The sequence below is a fragment of the Aricia agestis genome, chromosome 6, assembly GCF_905147365.1.
Source record: "Aricia agestis chromosome 6, ilAriAges1.1, whole genome shotgun sequence".
Taxonomy (NCBI): Eukaryota; Metazoa; Arthropoda; class Insecta; order Lepidoptera; family Lycaenidae; genus Aricia; species Aricia agestis.
Window position 1 is genome coordinate 18,500,852 of NC_056411.1, and position 23,181 is coordinate 18,524,032.

The 23,181-nt window shown below is 38.5% G+C and overlaps 1 protein-coding gene across 3 annotated transcripts in view; it reads right to left on the reverse strand.

The window, feature by feature from the left end:
* The window catches only part of LOC121727601 (carboxypeptidase D-like), a 37,178-nt gene extending 14,779 nt beyond the window's left edge, over nucleotides 1–22,399 (reverse strand). The window contains exons 1-8 of one of the 3 annotated variants that reach the window (XM_042115513.1): nucleotides 21,894–22,399; nucleotides 13,023–13,055; nucleotides 11,727–11,968; nucleotides 6,153–6,322; nucleotides 5,295–5,491; nucleotides 4,933–5,045; nucleotides 4,480–4,583; nucleotides 311–514 (exon numbers count right to left, since the gene is read on the reverse strand). In XM_042115513.1, the coding sequence (XP_041971447.1) occupies nucleotides 311–514; nucleotides 4,480–4,583; nucleotides 4,933–5,045; nucleotides 5,295–5,491; nucleotides 6,153–6,322; nucleotides 11,727–11,968; nucleotides 13,023–13,055; nucleotides 21,894–22,304 (1,474 nt within the window). In that variant the 5' untranslated portion in view covers nucleotides 22,305–22,399. Of the gene's footprint in view, nucleotides 1–310; nucleotides 515–4,479; nucleotides 4,584–4,932; nucleotides 5,046–5,294; nucleotides 5,492–6,152; nucleotides 6,323–11,726; nucleotides 11,969–13,022; nucleotides 13,654–21,893 lie in introns of those variants that run through there. The other 2 variants (XM_042115514.1, XM_042115512.1) reach the window with 2 other exon arrangements.
* Nucleotides 22,400–23,181: the final 782 nt, after the last annotated feature.

Here is a 23,181-nt window from a genome sequence, read left to right on the forward strand (position 1 = left end):
ATACGATCCCAAAGGCAAGGCATTTGGTCGCATATTATTTTGTAATTTGTACGTAGTTTTGTCATAGTAAGTATTTTTACCTACATTCATACGTATCCATACTAATATGATATTTAGTGTGTCTGTCTGTTATCTCATCACGCTTAAATCACTTAACCGATTTCCTTGAAATTTGGTATTAGATTATTGAGAATTGAGTACCGGCAAAGGACATACGATCCCGGAAAATGTACGGTTCCCGCGCGATAAACGAATTTCTACGGAACGTCATTTAGTATTGACATATTTATGCCATCATTATAATATTTACCTGGGATATGTCTCCCCGGATCCTTGGTCACCTCCAGCACGTACAGCTCCCGACCCTGGACGGACTTGCCGATGCTGGTCAGCCTGGTGATGTTGGGGTACTGCGCGTTGATGTCCTTGAGGAACCTCTCCATCATCAGGTAGTTGTGGTGGACGAAGTCTGGCGGGGACAGACCGTCAATGTCGCGCGGTCCCCTGTTACGCTCTGAGAATTTGCCCCCAAATTTTTAAGGTTGTATATGCCTTTATGTTTTGAGTAGAAATGTATACTTACATTTTGTTCGTATGTCTATACGTGGGAGAGCCATGCTTAGGCACGAATGGGCCGGCTCGACCGGAGAATTACCACGTTCTCACAGAAAACCGGCGTGAAACAGCGCTTGCGCTGTGTTTCACCGAGTGAGTGAGTTTACCGGAGGCCCAATCCCCTACCCTATTCCCTTCCTTACCCTCCCCTATTCCCTTCCCTTCCCATCCCTACCCTCCCCTATTATCCTATTCCCTCTTAAAAGGCCGGCAACGCACCTGCAGCTCTCCTGATGCTGCGAGTGTCCATGGGCGACGGTAGTTGCTTTCCATCAGGTGACCCGTTTGCTCGTTTGCCCCCTTATTTCATTAAAAAAAATGTCTTGCTGTGTCAAGCACTTTTTGAGAAATATTTGTATCAAATTTCAATCCTGATTGAAACAAAAGTGTGTATATCTGCTACTTCAAGATTATGCTGCAGCTGAGCTTTACTGAACAAAATTTGCGGGCAACATCGATATCTATACTGCTAAGCTAGATGTGTGTGTACTGTGTGTAGGTGTGATAGCTAACTTTGGTCTAAGGCAGGGGTCACCAATTAGTTCGCTCGGGGTCAGTTTTAAGAAATATAAAATGACCTACGCGATTTAAAAAAAAAAAATTAAACAAATGTAATTACGGAAATTACAAAGGTGTTTATTTGTATCAATGAGAAAAGTGTCAATTTTTGTTGCTACAAGTTCATCAGTATGTCGAGACTGAAATTAATTTTTAAAGTACATGCTTGGTCCGCACACAATGTGTCGGCGGTCCGCCATTTGGTGACCCCTGGTCTAAGGTAAGGTTTGTGTGTACCTACATAACTTTACACTAGAATTCACTGGATAAACAAGTCTTACCAAACTTTTACTTACTACTTTTGAAAATGTATGGAACATTATATATCCAATAATCATTTTATTAATCATAACCATCCAGTTATTTAAACGTTAGAAAAATATGTGCTAGAATGTAATGATTTCTTATTTGTTTATTGTGGTGTTTGTGTGTAAGAACAAACCAAAATAACATTAACGTGAAACTATCTAGGTGTTACGTACAATTCAGTGTGAGTGTAGATTTTAGGTGCATATTAAATTTGCATGTCATTTGTGAATTAATAGGGGTAATTAAATATTAAAGGAGGGGTAATCAAGGGTTTACAAAGCATATACAAAAAAAGAAAAAAAAACAGGGGCAACATCCAAAGAGCGTAAAGGAGAAAAATTAAACACATGCATACTAAGTAGCAAGTTAAAATTAAGTTATTGATGTTAAAAGATGCTAATTAAAAAGTTTAAGCATTTTTTAAACATCTTTTTGAAAACAATCCGAGTGTAAGTAGTAAACAACTACAAAGCACAAAATAAGTTTAACAATTTAGAATTATTATATGAGTCTCTTACGAGCCAGCACCGTTAAAAAATCACATGCTCAACCCTAGGTTATAGGTTAGTTGTCAAAATTAGCAAATATAACGATAAAAAAAAAAACAAAACAATAGCAAAAAATGCAAAAAGACCAAACATTTTAAAATATATAAACTCGAAATAATTATCATCATTTATTGCTTAATTCTTTACTTACAATAAAATTTTACTAAGTATATTAATAAATGCATTTTGAGTGGACAAAATTCTAAGAAACATTTTTCAATAAAGTTATTGAGCTAAAATCACAGAAAAAGATAAAATGGAATTGCATTTACATAATTGCATTTTATAAGCGACAACTTTTAATTCGTTGTCTTAAAATATTAATTTATTGAAATATTGGCACAAAAATACTGAATAAAATAGTACATCTAATAGATATTGCTTTCACATCGACAACCACGTTAGATTATTTACAATTGGACATTACAAATACTTCGTCACTCTGAAGTTTACAAAAATCATAACAATTGGTAAACTATATGCAACTTCAGGGTACAAATACTTGATAACTCTGAAGTTAACGCGAGTCACAGCAAAAGTCTTTGTGCAACTTCAGAGTGGTGAAGCAACTTGTTATATCTACCACAACCATTTAATATTAGTAACTATTACTAGTACCATCGACACATTTACTACTTAACCATGATTATTATTATTAATAGAAGAATCAATATACAGCGGGTGACTTGATTAACCTCACTTTTAGCATCACCTGTATAGTGTTCTTATTTTTATATCATATTCGAGACAGCTTTTCTTGACATCTATAATACTGATAATTATTAATTATAATTTATAAAGAACTTCGTACATCGAGAAAAGATATAAAGTCTAAAATTGCACCATAAAACTATGAAATAATATCACTTGCTTACTATAATGACAGTATCTATGCTTAAGACATAGGCGAATCATTACATGTGCCTCTGACGGACTAGAAATTATTTTCGTATGATATTAGTTTATTTTAATTATACTAACATACAAAGCATCTACTTGCATTCTTATACTACTGGTAGTCTGTATAGAGTTTAATTTCTAGCTAAGAATTTTTAGTATACTATAACATCTAGTCTTTTGCACAAAACTGACAAATCTTTATAGAATCGTTTACAATGTACCCGACGTATAGAAAAATCATTACAAAACGGTGCCGCTCGTTGTTAATGGAAATTAAATATATTGCAATGAATTTTTTATCTTCTTGTGAAGTAAATAAAGTACAATTTAACCACAGACATATATCAAGATATGTGTATGGATTTTGCGTACCATATCGCGTTTCCAAATGACGAGCAATGCTCGTCTTTCGACAGTCTGTTCTTTAGTCTGCTGTCGGAATCGGACGTCAATCGGAATTTTAAAAATGCCTAAATGCCTAAAAGTGCCGTATTGAGCTGTAGAAATTCAAAGAGAAACGTTGGCTTAGATAATGGACACGTTTTTTATCATCTATGATACGTCACAGTATGAAGGAAAAAAGTGGCACGCTCGTTTTCATACAAATAGAGCGACATGCAGTATCTATCTTGATCTATATCTGTGAATTTAACCCGCTTTCATAAAAGCGCAGTACCGATTTTTCGGTACAACCTGACTCAAGAATTATTAAGATTAGTAAGTGCCAGCAGAATGCCCCCATAAACTTTACTAGTTGTGCTATCATAACAACCCAGTGCCAAGTTAGAGTGCCATGATGTGTTCGATTGAATAAATGATATACCCATCATCTTTAAACATCTATAATCAATAATAATAGCTAGAGTGCTACCCAACAATGATAATATCCCCAAAATCTGACCTTGTTATATTTGTCATTTCAATAAGTACAACTATACTGACTTTCTAAAACCTTCTAGCCCCTAAGCCCGCAATATGACCAGCAGCAGTAGATGTAACAGTAATGAGAGTGTGAGAATCAACTCTATATCACATAATATCTAACACCTTATACACATTACTAAATTGTGGTCAAAAAGTACCCAACAGACGTCATATTTGCTATTAAAAAAGTAACACCAGACTTGACCATTCTAGGCTCTAAGCCCGCAATATAACTAGCAGCTGCATAAAACACCTATTAACTTTCCCAAATTATGGCCAAATGGTACTTATTTTTGCCATTTCAAAAAAGTAACACCAGATTAGATTTTCTAGAACCTTTTAAGCACCTAAGCCCTCAATATAACTAGTAGCAGAAGATGCAGCAGTATGCTGTGTGAGTGAGACGGCGAAATCGATGGCTCTCTTACCGTCGCTTTGGACTAGCTCCATAAACTCCCTTATAACATTCCCAAAATAGCCAAAGAGTACACAGCACTTATTATGAAGTCTTGCCATATTAAAAAGTACAACTATGATAGCCCCTAAGCCCTCAATATAACCAGTAGCAGCAGATGCAGCAGTATGCTGTGTGTGAGTGAGACGGCGGAATCGCTCGCTCTCTTACCGTCGCTGAGCGGGCGCGGGCGCGGGTGCGGACGCACGGTGAGCGTGAGTCGCGACGCGCGGTCCGCACGCACCGTCACCGGCGTATATAGTGGCGTCTCGTAACTGGAAATAAGGGTAGTCATAAATATTTAAGTTAGTTGTTAAGTCTGAGTAAAATACATTATCCCCCTAATCCCTATACTGATAAAAAACACAATGTCTGGCGAGTGGTTTTTAAACTAATAAATACTTAAATCATAAAGTTAAAGAATTTGTTTGTTTGAGCGCCATTATCTTAGGGAATACTAGTTCGAATTGAAAAATTTTTTTGTGTTGGATAGTCCATTTATCAAGGAAGTTTTAGGCCATATAACATCACGCTGCGATTAATAGAAGCGAAGAATAGGAGAAAAAAACAGTTTTATTAACTGAGTCTGTTAATGAATGTCTATTAATAAATAACGCTTCGTACCCAGCAGCAGCAGCGGTGATATTGTATTGTCCGGGTAGCAACATCCGCCAGAAATATCCATGATGAGTCGTCTTCACTGCGTGGCCTATGCCTTCGATCATTATTTGAGCGTTCTGAAATAAATATCAAAACTTATATATCTTAAAAAATCGTACACTAATATTATGGAAAACTCAATAAAAATTAGCATTAGGCTCCTGTGAGGAAGAGGATACTTAGAAATTTGTTTTTGACTAATCACTTTTTGTCTCTATTGCTATCACACTCCTGCCTTACAACATCATTTTCTACCAATAGATCTCTTTTTCTATCAAACGCCTTCCTATTCTACGCCTTTCGCATGCTACACTGATAAATGTTACCTTAACAGGCTCCCCGTTTTCATCCACAACAGTTCCCTGTATACCGATGTTGGTCTGCTCCATGAACGCTATCAGCGACTCCTTGTTCTGGTGCCAGAAGGTCGGCAGCTCCTCGGCCTTGGGATACTTGCAGCAGGACAGCTCGAACGTCACCTCGAAGCAGTTGGAGTGGAGGTAGTTGAAGTCCTGCATACCACCTTGTGAAGACGAAGGAAATTTAAAATTAAATCAACAAAAAAAAATACGACTGCCGCATTAAAGCTATTGCGTAGCATTTTTTTTATTAACTTATGCAATTACAATTCTGTTAAGTCTAGTCGCACGCACACAAACACCGTATGCGACCGGCACAAAGGTGCGGCGATGCCGAAGTCTGGCAACGCCGTATCGCTGTGCCGGTCGGAGGAGAGGTGTTAGGTTATTTTTGTGACGGAATTTCTTGATTCAGTCGCCGCGCTCACAGCCCGCGATAGAAACTATGCACTAGATTAAAAAACGAAAACATACTCAACTAGATACGGCCCAATTTGTCGAGAAGTCAGTGAGCATCATGAAAAACTAAAAATAACATTCTTAATCATGTTTGATTTCAAAAAATATGATTGATATGTAATTTTTTTTAAATAATAACCTAATACTACGGTTACACGCTCAGTCTGGCATCAGCTTGGTCAGGGATGATGGAAGAATGATCGATTAACCGGTTGATTGACGGACTGATCATTTTTTTATTATGTACTTTTATTCTTTCTTTCTGGCGTCCGCGTCAGTCTGAGACTGACGGACTGAACTGATGCCAGACTGACCGTGTAACCGTAGGCTAAGAGAATACTGATGAATAGTTGGTAAAATGCGTACCTTTGACGGAATACCAGAAGGCGCCATTAGTGAGTCCATCGACAAACTTCTCTGGCTTGCAGGCGTCGCCGCGATGCATGAGGTCATTGTTGGACGCGTACACGCTCGCGAGGTGCTTGAACAGCGCGTCGTCGGGCGTGCGGCTCTCCTCGCAGCAGTCTTTGTCGCCGCTAAAATTTATAACCCTGTATACATATTACGGCAACAAAGCTATCTGCCACAAGACCCAAGCGGTCACCGGCGACCGCGATAACATCGATCGAGGTAATAATAATTATGACGGATGTCCTTTCCCGTCTCTCAATTTTTTTTAAACGTGGATGTCGTTTAAACGTGAAAAGGTAACATATTACACACTGTATATATATATACAGTGTGTAACAAAAATAAGTGATAATACTTTAGGGTGTGTACGTGTTCCTTGTAGAGGGTTAACTGTGAAATTAGCAGCTCTGAAAGATGATTTTTTTTTTTTCACTTTAGTATTGGGTACCGCCACGTATATAAATATATATGTGGCGGTACCCACAATTCGCCTAACATTCCTGCATCGCGCTATCGAAGTTTCGGAAAACGGCAAGATATATACAACGTCTGAAATGACGTCAGTGGGCTTCGGCCTGACCGAGCATGTTATCTCGCTCGGTCGGAAGATCTTCCTTTTCGGCCGTCACGAACAACGTTAAATTGGTGACCACCGACAAGAACACGCATCCTTCTGGACATCAATCCCCACCCATCCGCACCACGTCAGCAGACATCAAGCATAACCGGGTCGCCTCGACAATAAGCCGCGTTGGGCGTCCGCGCCGGTCGAACCCGTGTCTGGCTTGAACGGGGCAGCCATAGGCTACAACGACCGGTCAGCAAGCAGAGCACGGAGTCCCTCTCCTGGTCATTGCACGCGTAGCTTCGGCCCACACCTGACAACACAAGCGCATCGAAGAATACCACAGGTCTTCGGGGGGGAGTGATGTGGCGGTACCCACAATTCGCCTAACATTCCTGCATCGCGCTATCGAAGTTTCGGAGAACGGCAAGATATATACAACGTCTGAAATGACGTCAGTGGGCTTCGGCCTGACCGAGCATGCTATCTCGCTCGGTCGGAAGATCTTCCTTTTCGGCCGCCACGAACAACGTTAAATATATATATTCTATGAGGTCATGCGGGTCATGCCCGCTAAGGTAACGTGGGAGAGCCATGCTTCGGCACGAATGGGCCGGCTCGACCGGAGAAATACCACGTTCTCACAGAAAACCGGCGTGAAACAGTGCTTGCGCTGTGTTTTTCCGAGTGAGTGAGTTTACCGGAGGCCCAATACCATACCCTATTCCCTTCCCTACCCTGCCCTATTCCCTTCCCATCTCTACCCTCCCCTATTCCCTCTTAAAAGGCCGGCAACGCACCTGCAGCTCTTCTGATGCTGCGAGTGTCCATGGGCGACGGAAGTTGCTTTCCACCTAGGTGACCCGTTTGCTCGTTTGCCCCCTTACTTCATAAAAAAAAGTTCGGTCACGGAACAGATTGACCCACCACTACTTGTCTCTTTTATACTCACTCGAAAATATTGCTATCGCGCTCTCGCGTGCCAGAGCAGCAAGAGCACGACGGCAATATTCTCTCGTTAAGGACGATATCACAAAAATTATTACAAAAATTAGCAGGTCAGTACGAATATCGACGTTAAGGACATTAAAATAACATTCAATATCAGCGCGCCTTCTACAGTGGCGGTTACGACGCTCGCCGCGTTCTTGATAGGGCGAAAATGTATGAAGAAATTTGAGAGCGTTTCTTATTTTTCTTATAAATGGAAATGTTATTTATTTTTATATAAAATATTTAGCTATTCGAAAGGGCATATAAAATATAAGCAACATTTTTTTTGTATATTTATTTTCCTTAGTTCAGTGTATTTACTATTTAGCTATAATGGTACCTAATCAAACCCCATTTTTTAATCTTTTGCGATAATTGTGATCGTTAAAACGTATTTATGTGAAAATTTTGTATGCGGCTATAAAATGTTTATGGTGTAGACATGGAGATGAATATATTATCTTTCATTTGAAACCAAAATATCCTCGCAGTGTGACTCCTTAATTCTTTAGAATGGTACCTGAAAATCGCTGATATTAGTGAAAAAATGTGATAGCGTCCTTAAGCAAATGGACTTTAACAAAAAATAAAGTACAGAGATAAAACGTCGGTCACGGCACTCGCGCGGCTTTACAGAAATGTAGCGTGAAGTTGGTAACGTTCCGCTGAGCGAATGAGTGACAGGCTAAAGACAAAAGAATTTGTATATTTCCAAGAGCAAACCAGTAGTTCCTGAGATTATCGCGGTCAAACAAACAAACTCTTCAGTTTTATAATATTAGGGCCGCGCCGCACCGGAATGGCAGCGGCGAGGCGAGCACTTTCAGTATCATGTGATTAACTTTATATTCATACATAATAATAATTATAATACATAGTATCGCTTGAGAATACGCGGCCGCCAGCGGTCACGGCCGGCTGTAGACTTCTCAAGCGATACTATGTATTACAATAATGAAGATAAAGTTTAGCCATTCTTCTGCACGAATGGGCCGGTTCGACCGGAGAAATACCACGTTCTCACAGAAAACCGGCGTGAAACAGCGCTTGCGCTGTGTTTCGCCGAGTGAGTGAGTTTACCGGAGGCCCAATCCCCTAACCTTTTCCCTTCCCTACCCTCCCCTATTCCCTTCCCTTCCCATCCCTACCCTCCCCTATTACCCTATTCCCTCTTAAAAGGCCGGCAACGCACCTGCAGCTCTTCTGATGCTGCGAGTGTCCATGGGCGACGAAAGTTGCTTTCCATCAGGTGACCCGTTTGCTCGTTTGCCCCCTTATTTCATAATAAAAAAAAAGTGCTCGCCTCGCCGCTGCCATTCCGGTGTAGCGCGGCCCTTAGTATAGATATGAAAGAAAATGCAATATTTGCTGCCGTTGAAATGTGATTTCATATAACGTGACAAATTAAATCTTTTGCATGAAATATAATATTAGAATATACTTGTTACACAATATGTACCTTGTACAGTTTTGGCCTGTTACTAAGAGACCGCTTTGCGTGCACGTGTGCGTATACGCGTAGCGTCAATATCAATTTTATGATCTCTAAGGCCATTGACAGAAACGCGCAATTTAAAATAGTTTTAGTATAAAAAAGGGGGCAGTAACTGTTTCGGATAGATAATAAGTGATGTGATGTGATGACTAATAAATATTTCTGTCAATAAGATGACGATTAGATGAATCATCAATCAATTATCCGAATTGTACTGCTTTAACAAGTCGATAACATCGAAAACTTATAGTCACTACATGACGGGAACCGTACATTTTCTGGGATACCCACTATCTTATATGTCCTTTTTCGGGACTTAAAGGATTTCATCCCACCCATCCAAATCGGTTTAGCGGTTTAAACGTGACGAGGCCCGAGGTAACAGACGGAAGTACACACTTTCGCATTTATAATATTATTATTTATTAGTATGGATTCGCATAAAAAGTGCGGTGCATCATGCGTACAAAATGTGTAGCTATGTTTAACGAGAATTTTGAGACTTCTGGGCTTATCAGCAATGTAAGGTGATGTAAGTTTGCGCCAACCTGTCTTATGTCTAATCGATTCTGAAATTATGCTTTCTCTTTCATAAACATACAGAACGAGTAAGATAACACGATGAACTGTAACCCGACTGGCGCAAGATAAACGGAAATATTATTGCGTCGCAAAACACCGGGTTATCCTGTTTAGCACGCGGGGAGGAAACATTTAAAGTAATTTGTCAATTGACAGCCAAAAGTGGCTAAGCCACAGAATATATATATATTAGTAGTACCAAGCTAAGCATGGTCGTTAGCTGTTGTAATGGAAAATTTCGTTGCATAGCCAAGTAAAATTTTCAGTGAGGTAGATAATAAAAATTCGGATGAAAATAAAATACTTACGATAGAGTTTTTTTTTGTATGGTACAGTATAGTACTGAAGTTTTTTGTATGAGAAATCATTACCGTAAAAAAATTTAAACATACTCAAATTTTATATCTATATATACAGGGTGTAACAAAAACAAGTGATAATAATTTAGGGTGTGTACGTGTTCCCTGTAGAGAGTTCTCTGTGAAATCACTTGGTTTTGTTACACCCTGTATATATATATATATATATATATATATATATATATATATATATATATATATATATATATATATATATATATATATAGCTTGTTGGCAGATTAAATAACTTTTGTACATATTGATCAAGAAATCAATATGTGCATAAGGTATAATAATCTGCCAACAAGCTAGCAGTGCAGTGTTTACTTAAGTATTAGGACCAACGCTAAAACTCGCACGGGCGCACGCTCGCGGGTGTATAAATGAAATTAGTATAGGTAATAGGCAGCGTCGTCGCCCGCGTCCGCGCTTCGTCGCATGTGTCTGCGCTGCCCATACTATTTTTCATTTATACACACGCAAGCGTGCGCTCGTGCAAGTTTAAGTGTCTAAATACACTTGGCCGAAGTTACGCGACGTAAATTCCGCATGATGACACACAATTCCGTCGCGTTCCGTCCGTATTTAGTATGCGTTTTACATTGCGGACGCAATCATGCGGAATTTACGCCGCGTAACTTCGGCCTAGTATGTTTAGACGGTTGGGTTGCACCCTCAGAAGTTGCGAGGTTAAAGGTATGGTCAAAGTTATGGTTATAGTTAAGGCTAATTTAACTTTAACCTTAACTTTGACCACAGAATTTGACAGATGACGTTGCTGGTCTGACAAGGCTTTATAAGAACGTGGGCGGGGGCGCTGCTGGTAAAGGAGAACTGTCAAAAATGGCGTTTTTGTATGATGACAGCGTTAGTTCCTTTTTTCGCCACGTGCATTTAAAGGCTTGTCGAGCTCTATCATGGTTATGGTTAAATATGGCGTCTATTTTTAACTTTAACCAAAGATTTGACATTTTGCATTGTAGTTAAAGTTACAGTTATAGTTAAAGTAAGTTGGTGCAACCCACCCTTAGCGTTGGCCCTAAAACACGGGCGGATGCGGGCGCGGGCGTACGCGTCGGAAGACCGCCGCGGGCCACGAATCCGCGAGCGGGCACACGTCGCGTGCGCCCAGCTCATTTAGCGCTGCTAGCAAAAATTTTATCTCGAGCGTGTACAGTTGTGTCGACTCGAAACAACGTCGATTGCGAAAAGCGTGCGCCCGCGCCGTGTGCCCGCCGTACCCGCCGCGCGTGTGACAGGCCGTCGCCCGCGTCCGCGCCTGCGCTGCCCATATTTTTCATTATACACACGCGAGCGTGCGCCTGCGCGAGTTTTAGCTTTGGCCCTTACAAATAAATAGTATAGGTGTGATCGTGGTTTGTTATCACTTCAGTTTTTCCCTATATTTTTACAGACACCTTTATCATAAAAGGACTGTCTAATACACCAAAAAAAAAAAAAAAAATATTGTTCCTCATTCAAATTGTTGTGACATTCTATTTACTAAACAAATAAACTAAGCATTGCTTATTTACCTTAAATCATCATAGGGGTAGCTGGCTACAATAGCTCCACCATGCAAGTTTCCTGATAGCGTAAACTGCTTGGAGAGAACCCATTTCATCAGCGCCACTGTCTCCGGCTGTCGTCCACTGAACAGGTACTCATCATCATTGGACTTGTTCTTATCAAACTGGTCGGGGAAGTCACGATTTAAGTCCACACCCTTAGCGTTACTCCTTCCTTTATATTCACTCAGAGATTCACATTCACCTTCCTGAAATTGATGACATAGTTAAATGACTTACATGACATTGCTAAATAATATGATGACAAACTAAAAATCCTGAATCTCAAACACAAAAGGAGAGGAAAACAAGGGTTCCGAAAATCTTTGCATTATACATTTTAGTTTGGGCAAAACTTTTAAAACTGAATAAAAAAAATAATCATTGCAATAAATAAATAAATTGCAGATAATGGATCTTGTACTTTTATTACATTAGTGTCACCTCTAAACCTGTTTTAGTACAGGAAGTTCTAATAACAGTTGAGAAATTTCAAATTGCCCAATTAATATCACAGATATTGCATAATAGCCTTTAAATAAGAGTCGCAACATACAAAATGTAGAACATTGGCCACATAATAACTTTTACACAAGTAAGTACTATTGTTGGTTGTGGGAAATATTATGATCCAACATAAAGTACCTGGAAAAATGATCTTTGATAGAACCGTTAAATACTTATATTGCAAAAGGTATTGACACATTAACACTAAACATTCATAGATTTAAGATGGAAATCATGTTATCTATGGAAATCGGGCTGAAATTTGGCATGCAGGTAGATATTATGACGTAGGCATCCGCTAAGAAAGGATTTAGATAAATTCCAACCCCAAGGGGTTCAAATAGGGGATGAAAGTTTGTATATAATAATACTTCTTAACGCGAGCGAAGCTGCGGGCAAAAGCTCGTTATGTACAAAAATAAACAACAAAATGATAAACGCAGTCAGAGTTATAAGTTTTATTTTGTTTGCTGAGATGCACCGGATACTACACATTTAAAACAATTTTCTGCACTGATAGGCAGTGGGCAGTAAATAAGTGAGAGCTCAAAGCCTTTCCGAGATAACACTTCTGTTGTTTACTTATTGCTTACAGTAAAATTGCATCAGGTCATTAGATGATACCTTTGACATTATTATCTTATCGTGTTTCATATAACAATTCACTGATTATGTCTTAGAACTATTGATTGGTTGACATAGAGACAACATTATATTGTTTAAATAGAAAAATAACTAGTAAGTAATAAAATGTACCTTGCTAGCTTCAAATCCATCTGGATTCAGAGACGGCATAAGATGTATATCAGTGCTATTGAGAAGCTTAGTAACCCGTTCGTTTTTGCCGTAGTTGAGAAGCAAATACTGTGCTAAGTATATCACTAGCTCTCTTCCCACCGATTCGTCTCCGTGCATATTTGCTACATATTTGAATGACGGTCTCTCAGAGTGCTCACCCTGGATGTCTTCAGTGATCTGCAGCACCAGGAGCTGGCGACCTTCGACGGATTTTCCGATTGAGTATACTTTTGCGAGTTCCGGGTACGACGATACTAATTTGTCAAAGAAACCGACGAGCTCGTCGTATTTCTTATACTTTGGATTCTTCAAAAAGCTCTCATCATCTTCATCTATAGATCGTGATACAGTTTCACTTATCAAAAGAAGAAATACAGCAAACAAAAACTTGTTTAGCCCTGCCATATTACCACCATGCACTGTAAACTGTAAACAGAATAAAGCAATCTTCCACTATGTGTACGAACACTACATTATTAAAAGTAAATTAATGGATATTTTATAATTATTGCCGTTATTGTTACAATGTAAATCGGAGAGAAAGTAATTATATTATAGAAACTGCAATGGACCACTCTCAAGCAGCTGACGTGACGTTTTGTGAGATTAATGTCAATTGTCAGTGTCATTTTGACGGTTGTTTTTTTTTAATTATTTTTTTAATAACAGCATTGGAATCGAGACAATGCCAGGGCCCTGGCTAAAGCCTTAGCCACGTTCGCCACACAATGATAGGTTAAGCAAAAATTACGCCGATTGTCCATTGCAGCCCAACCTAACCTAATAGCGCCTCTACAAGAGTGGCCAGCGCTGGCCCATCCAATGGCGCATGCGATGGCTATGCAATGGTCGCAACGCCTCTACATGATGGCCGTGTTCAGTTGTGATCTAAACGTCGTTCAAGATGGACGCTAAGCATTAGCCATTGCGGTAATACAAAACGAATATTTTTTAATAATTTATGACTTCATCAGATGACCCGGTGAACTTCGTATCACCTCGCTCCTAATATGAACCTTCCCCTGACTTCTGCGAATACGGATCCCTAAATCGGAAAATGATCTGTGAATACTCATATTTTTTTTAAAAAACCTATCCAACGACACCCCACACGATGGGGTGGACGTGAAAAAAAATAATCATCCCCGCTTGATGTGTAGGGAAGGTACTATTAAAATATATTTCTTAAGTTTTCATGTACCATTTTGTCGGCATCAATAATATGTGCATTCATGCCAAATTACAGCTTTGTAGGTCGTATAAGCTCTGAGCAAAACCGCGGACAGACAGGCAGTAGGACGGACAGACCGAAACTATAAGTGTTCCTTGTTGACTACGGAACCCTAAGAAAACGAACATAACATCTCCATTTTGAAAGTCGGTTGAAATTGTAGATTATGTGTTATTCTGATGTTTAAGCTATATTATTGTAAAGATTCATTTATTGCCAGTGTAAAAGCCGGTGCCGCCGCCGGCTAAAAAAGTACATTACTTATCACTTACCTGCGGCTTAAATTTTGCGGCAAGGCAGTCTGAACTCTGAAAGCCAGCGGCATGTGACATGTGTGATGTGCATGTGTGACGGCATTATATTATACCTACTACCTAACCTTGCCTTTTTTTGGAAGCCAGTTAAAAAAAAAGAATTTAAGTTTGCCATGTTTATAGCATTGTATCTCGGTAAACATTTACAAGAATATCACGGTATTAATTATAACGAACAGCAGCTTCTGCAGCAGTATCCGAGGCAGCGACGTGATGGAGATGGCAGCGTTGATGTACCTCGTCCGCATCTCACACGTCAGCCTCAGCTGCGACGGCGCGCCCGCACCCACGGTGACGGTGTACGTTGCTGATTTGCACCTGGAAATTGGAAACGAAGGAACGAAATTACCGTAGTATCTCTAAGTGTCTCTAACTCGATAGTTATTGCTTTTTGGTGCTAAACACCCGCTGAATTTAAAATTGGGTGGTCGCGATTATGCTGTAGGTACCTACTGTAGGAAAAAGAAACACTTTATTGCTATTTCGTATTCATACCTACATTGACTTATGAAAATATTGCTATTCTGTTCCTAACGCGTGAAATATCCGTGCACGAGTGACAGAGACAGACGAAAGGTAGCAATGGATCAATGGGATTTCCACGTGCTCCGCGATTTAGCAATGCTCACCCGTCTGCGACAGCTGTGACGTTGTATTGCCCGGGCAGCAGCATCCTCCAGAAGTATCCGTCTTCCGTCGTCTTTACCACGTGGTCTATGCCTTCCACTATGATTTGGGCGTCCTTAAATCATTTCCAAGTCAGAGTTGGTGTTGTTATAGTTAGTAAGAAATATCTATATACCCCTACCACCCCTATCATTAGAAATATTTACAGACATATTAACTTAGTAGGTACGTCAGCGAAAATCTGGTAATGCTGCTACGCAGAAATCGAATAAGTGACTCTTGTGACTCGGTCATTCGTTCGATTTCTGCGTAGTCTGCCTAACTACTTAATGGTATACAGACAGGGGCGGATCTTGAATTTGTGGGGCCCTCTGCTAATACTGCTTAGCGGCCCTACCTAATTACTCAACTAATTGCCATTTTGACAAGAAACTGTTTTCTGTAGTGATGTAGGTATATCTATATTCTATACTTAATATTATTTAAAGCGGAAGAGTGTGTTACTTTGTTTGCTTGTTTGTTTGAACGCGCTAATCTCAGGAACTACTGGTCCGATTTGAAAAATTCTTTCAGTCTTAGATAGCCCATTTACCGAGGAAGGCTATATTTTATTACGCTAAGACTAATAAAAGCGAAGAAATCGAGGAAAATGTAGAAAAAACGGGGATAAATTATTTGACAAGGCTTATTTGAACGCGCTAATCTCAGCAACTACTAGTCCCATTTAAAAAAATATTTTAGTGTTTGAGAACTCATTTATCGAGAAAAGCTATATTTTATCACGCTGAGACTTATAGGAGCTAAGAAAAAGAGGAAAATGTGGAAAAAAAATGGGAGGAAATTTATTTGAAAGGGCTTATTTGAACGCGCTAATCTCAGGAACTACTGGTCCGATTTGAAAAATTCTGTCAGTGTTAGATAGTTCATTTATCTAAAAATGCTATAGGCTATATTCTATTACGCTACGACTAATAGAAGCGAAGAAATAGAGGAAAATGTTGAAAAAACGGGAGGAAATTATTTGAAAAGGCTTATTTGAACGTGCTAATCTCAGGAACTACTGGTCCGATTTGAAAAATTCTTTTAGTGTTAGATAGCTATTTATCAAGAAAGGCTAAAGGCTATATTTTATCACGCTACGACTAATAAAAGCGAAGAAAGAGAGGAAAATGTAAAAAAACGGGAGGAAATTATTTGAAAGGGCTTATTTGAACCCGCTAATCTCAGGAACTACTGGTCCGATTTGAAAAATTCTTTCAGTGTTAGATAGTCCATTTATTGCAAAAGCCTATAAGCTATATTTTGTTATGCTACGAAGGAGGAGCGAAGAAATAGAGGGAAATGTGGAAAAAATGGGGGAAATTATTTGAAAGGGCTCATCTCACGAACTACTGGAGGAGTTTTTCTGTTATTCGGCCCACGTAAATTAGATGTTTCACAGACAAATTAGTCCACAAAAAATAGCCTATGATTCTTCACGTGGTCTACTTCTTATCTGTGCTCCTTTTACTTTTAGTCTTAGATTAATAAAATATAGTTTATAGCCTTCCTCGATAAATGGCCTATCCAACACTGGAAGGATTTTTCAAATCGGACCAGTAGTTCCTGAGATTAGCGCGTTCAAATAAGCCCTGTGAAATAATTTCTCCCCGTTTTTTCTACATTTTCCTCTATTTCTTCGCTCCTATTAGTCTTAGCGTGATAAAATATAGCCTATAGCCGTCCTCGATAAATGGGCTATCTAAGATTGAAAAAATTTTTCAATTTTCAAATCGGACCAGTAGTTCCTGAGATTAGCGCGTTCAAATTAACAAACTGCAAATTCTTTTATTTGGTCATCGCACTGTAGGTCCTTTGTTAAATAGAAATTTATCGAAATAACTGATAATTGATGATGACATTGTTGTCCTGTATTTCGACGGGTGCAAAGTAAAAAAAGTCATCTGCAATTTTGAGTTTTTCGTTTTTTTGTAGAAACTAGCTTAAAATATCATGTTCTACAACATACCAAAAACAAAAATTCAAATATCACCTTATTTTTGGTACTTTTGTCACGTAAAAGAAGACATCTACTCTTGTTTTGTGAAATTGCACGATGTAGATGCGGATAACTACCGCTGGTCGTCTATACGCGGGACGCGCGGGGGTCATGTTATGCGGCATAAGCTGCTATCTGCCATATAGCTTTTTCTACGTTGCGATTGTGATTTAGATGTCTCAATTTACTTTTGCAAATTAGTATTGTTTATTATGTTTATGAGTACCTATTTATGTTAATTCTTATTGTTAGCTATATTAATTGACTTCTAATTTGTTACTGTTATTTTTTACTGTTTTTTCATGTTCAGAAAGTCCAAAACGACTTTTTAAAGAAGTTGAAAGTTTCCAGAACATAAGTGATAAATTTATCGAGCAAAATACTGTGTTGTCCGATGAAATTATTGAACATCTTATAGAAAACCTTGATGTGTCACCGATGAAGACAAATGAATATAAGATAAGTCCCCATGATCTGAATACTCTAGGCCAGTCACACCAGTTCACTCTCAGTCTGAAATATAAAATGATTTTGAAAATTTGTCGATCTCAGCAAATTAACAAATACGCCAACACCCTCAGAATACAGTTCATCACTTCAAGTCCGCCGCGTCCATTATCAGTATTAGATCAAAATATTATATATTCTTTTTTATTAAACAGATACTTTGATCTCATATAATCTATGACCTACTTGAGTTTATTAACTCAAACAGGCCATCGAGTATATTGTCCCTCTCAAACTTTAAATCTTCTATAGACAACACCATTGATGCTTCTTCGGCAGTGGAGGCATCAAGTGAATGTTCTACGCCTTCCTCGTTAAACGGTAGAAAAAGACGTCAGTTACATATTGATCTAAAGAAAAGGCGATTGAGAAATAAAGACACGTGTATTGATACGAGACGTAAATTACGACAAAATTTAGGTAAACAATTACATCAGTCCAGAAATGGTAAATTGCAACCTGCGTAACATCATATCCCGGCATTTGCAAGTTCTCGCGAAATTTTTTTATTAACTTATCTTTGACCGGTTTTGGGATCTCTGTGATCACGAGAAGCAATTGAGAAATCGTTGAAATAAAATATCATTTTGTGTTCTGATGAATCGTATGCACCCCTCCGATGGTGTAAAACGTCCGGCGATGCTTATGATGTTATAATGAACCCATCATGCTTACAAGTGCCAAGTACAAAGACTTAATAAGCCTCTGCCTAAATTATAATAATTTACAACATAGTTCCTGTACTGATAATGATACTGAATAATTTTTAAATTAGTTTAAAATAATTAAAGTATTGACACAGAATTTCATTTTTGTTGTGAGAAAATACGATTTTTACGAAAGTAAATGAATGATTCCTAAGTATATCCATACTAATATTATAAATGGGAAAATATGTTTATTTATTTATTTGTTTGTTTGTCCTTCCTTCACGCTCTAACGAAGAAACAAATCGTATTGTTTTTTGGCATAAACTTAATTGAAAGGATGAAAAGTAACATAGGCTACTTTTGGTCTTGGAAAAACATCATGTTTCTAAGGGAGCTTACGGGAATATTTGCAATTTACGCGATTTTCAAATTCCACGCGAGCGAAGCGAGCAAAAGCTAGTATTTCATATTTTTACTTCCTTCTAAATCGTGTACCTTGCACCGAATCGACAACGTAGAAAAAGATATCTACGCAATTATGTTCTGAACTTGGGGTGTTTAAGATGTAAAACGTTTAACTACATATTTTAATAATATAACTTACTTTTAATAATAATTTTAATAATATAAAGTGTTACACTTTACGTAGTTACTGATAATCGTACTAGTAATCGGTAAAAATACTTCAATAAATATAATTTTTAATTCCCACGTAGAAACGACCAAGTGGTAGTTAACTCAGTTGTCATATTTTCAAGCGCAATGTAGATGCAGACAACTACAATATCTCGTAAATTAAACATAATTAGAAGAAATTAAATATACATGTGGATTCATTAATAAATAATGAAACAATGATGAAAATTTCAATAAATTTGATCGGAAATTGACAAAATGGGAGCATTTTTTCCTATTATGCGCTCTCCTGAAAAGTTGCTGTTTTGTAGATGACTCTTTTTACTTTGCACCCGTCGATTTGTTTTCTATATACGACATCGGAAAAAGAACGCTCTGCTCCCCGTGTATTATATTTCTCTATGGCTCTGCTTCACAGCTAGTGATCGGCATCGTTAAAAAATCTTTAAGATGGTATAGCAGTTTGGGAAAACATCAACAAGTTTCTTTTCATAAATTAGCCAAAAACTTTCACTGCAAGAGGTGTAAGACTCTGTCTTCGACTGCAGTAAGTAAGATTTTAACTGAATGCACTCATTTACTAAAATATATTCGTCTACGGCATTTGGATAATGCGCCAACCTTATGATCGGATTTTTTTTTATTCTAGATAATTTTTATTATTGACAATATCGTCTATTGGTTTCAGTTCGGTTGGGGGCCCTCTGTATTCGCGGGGCCCTGGGCTGCAACCCAAAAAGCCATATAGTAGACCCGCCCCTGGATCTGACAAGTAATTAATTAAAAAAATTGACATAAGCCCAATACATTATCTGTGTATACCTAGTGTATCTGTATTATTGATATAGATACACTAGGTATACACTTAAGTATCTAACCGCCGTACTCAGAGACATTTAATTACGATTAACCTTCAATTTAATGAGGAGTTTGACAGATAATGTATTGGGCTTATGTCAAAATTTTGAATTAATTACATTTAACTAATTACATAATGTTCCACTCTGAGTGCGGCAGTAAATTACTTTAATCGGCTCCCCACCACCATCCACAACCATTCCTTGTATGCCGATGTTGGTCTGCTCCATAAACGCGATGAGTGACTCCTTGTTCTGTTGCCAGTATTTCGGCAACTGGTCAGCTTTTGGGTATTTGCAGCAGGATACCTCCATCGTCAACATGAAGCAGTTGGATTGTAAGTAGCTAAAATCTTGTATGCTGCCTGGAAGTAGAATTTTTAAATTATGTCTGACGAAGATTTTGATGAGGTAAAAAATCCATAACATCAAATGCATAAGAACAAGTGTGTTTTTAGACAGTCACAGGAAGATTAAGCATGGAGATTTTCACCCTGCTTTTTCAACTAGGATAAACTCTCGACCCAGCTGTGTCTCGATTAGGTATACGAGTAGTAGGTATAGATCCGTGGCATAAAAATATTGTTCGCACCGACCTTTGATCGAAAACCACTTGGCTCCGTTAGTGATTCCACCGGGAAAACTTTCCGAGTAGCACGGCTCACCACTGCGCATAGCGTCGTTGTTCGACGCGTACACAGTGGCTAGGTGCTTGAAGACAGCATCATCGGGCGTAGGGTTCTCCTTGCAGCACACCTTGTCTGCAGTGCTGGAAGATAGAGCATTGCCATCAATCAAGGCATTAGATGTGGCAACGTCATCTAGGTATGTTGTAATGAAAGTTGCTTTAGTGAAAAACGTCTTTATTCTTTCTTAAGCGACTAAACCAGACCGAGCGAGCAATTGTTCAGGATTTGTAATGCCCGGTTCAATTAGGGAAGACTGAGAAGTGTAACATTTCTGCCTTTACTACATTGTCCATGGGCAACCGCAATCGCTACAAGCATCATGTAAACACATCTGTTCGTTTTTTCTTCAGACTCAGTTCTTTACCTTAAACCGTCAAAGGGATAGACCACTGCTATAGCCCCACCGTGCAAGCTTGCAGCCAGGGTGAACGGTTTGGACAGGGTCCATTGTATTACAGCCTTGGTCTCCGGCTGCCGCCCTCCATACATATAGTCATCATTAGTCTTATTCTTGTCGTATTGGTCAGGGAAGTTGCTGTCTAAATCCACGCCATTAGCGTTTGTTCTTTCTTTGTAATTGCTTGAGCTTTCGCATTGCCCCTCCTGTATAAAGACGCCATTTTGAAGATATGAGAATATAAATAAATATAGCTGCATATCAATGCAGCTATATTTATTTATAATATTATTATTATCAATATTAAGAGTTCAAAACCTTTGCGAAGATAATGTTATCACATTAAATATAGGACAATAAAACATATAGTTAATAGGAAAACTGCATTTGCTGATTTCATTGCCTTTAATAATAATTCAGTGTTTTTCAACCCTTGCTTCGGTCACGACTCACGACTCATGACCACCTGGGGAATTGCGAAACTTCTGTAACGGGGCTGCCAGAAGTTGAGAGAACTATTTCGGTAATAAAAAAAAACAACAAAGATAAAAAAATAAAGTGTTCCCAATATTTGATCCATGATTTGATCTATCCCTGGTTTTGCCCTACTAAACCAGAGATAGATCAAATATTGGGAACGGCCGTAAGTAAATAGGAGAATTTTAACAAAAAATCCTAAACATACATACCTACATGAAAAAAAAGCAGAGGGGGTTCGCGAAATGATTTTTTCATACTAAGAGGTCCCACCATAAAAAAGGTTGAAAACACTTCCTTAATTATTTAACTAGCTACACTGAAGGTGTTGCCGTGGAGCATTGCTATTTGTAAAAAGTAAAATATTTCTTACCTTACTGATCTCAAAGCCATCTGGGTTTATAGAAGGCATGAGGTGTATATCAGTGGTGTTCAGTAACTTAGTAATTCGGTCACTTTTCCCGTAGTTGAGCAGCAAATACTGTGCCAAGTATATGACCAGCTGCCGACCGACCGCTTCGTCTCCGTGTATATTCGCTACATACTTGAATGATGGTCTCTCCGGGTGTTCCCCCTGGACGTCTTCTGTGATCTGCAGCACCAGAAGCTGACGACCTTCGACGGAGCTCCCGGTGGAGTAGACTTTCGCGAGTTCTGGGTACGACGATTGTAACGTATCAAAGAAATCGACGAGCTCGTCGTACTTCATATACTTTGGATTCTTTAGTAAGCTTTCGTCTTCCTCGATTGATTGTGATACATTTTCACTGATAAAGAGTATCAATATGACGAATAAAACCTTTATATTCCCTGCCATAATTATAAAATAATATAAACGCACTCAAAACACGCTAACGATAGATATTGAAACACTACGTGATCCTGTTTTAATTCAACTGAGACTATCAGAAGGAATGAATATTAAAGCAAAATAAATGTATTTATAAATAATGCACACTAAACATTAACAATTGCCGATGAAACATGATGATTGAGGACGACCCAATAAAAACAAAGAATATAATAAACTTTATCTTCTGTCCCGCTTGCGTCGGAGTGAGACAGATAGATCGGACACGTATATTATGCTCATGTGTAAGAAGTCCGCGAATAGTGTGTAATAAAAGTAATATTACAACAACATCAGATATTATGATTTATGACCCGAACTTAAGTTTACTTACATTTTTTAAATAAAATAAGGGGGCAAATGAGCAAACGGGTCACTTGATGGAAAGCAACTACCGTCGCTCATGGACACTCGCAACATTAGAAGAGCTGCAGGACAGTGCAGGTGCATTTCCGGCCGGTTGATTTCGGTAATCCTTCGTTAAGTACCTAAGGATAACTTACCGAAATCAAAGTTTTGGCATTAAAATATAACATCAATATTTGCGTTGCAAAGCCTTCGCAAAACTTGTCACATGATTCATAACAGAGGCCTTTTTTTGCAGTTTCTAAGAACTAATACTTCTTGCAAGTATCCTTGTAAAACTGACCGTGTAGTTCTGAGAAACCTCTTCACATTGCTATAAGATTAAATAATAAAAAAATGTATAAAAAGAAACATTTAATAAAAACCATCAAAACATGTGCGTATGGTACAGGAACATAAAAGATAAGACTATTACTACCAACATAAGAAATATGAAAATGTCCAAGTCCAAAACTCTTAGTCTAAGTACTGCATAATA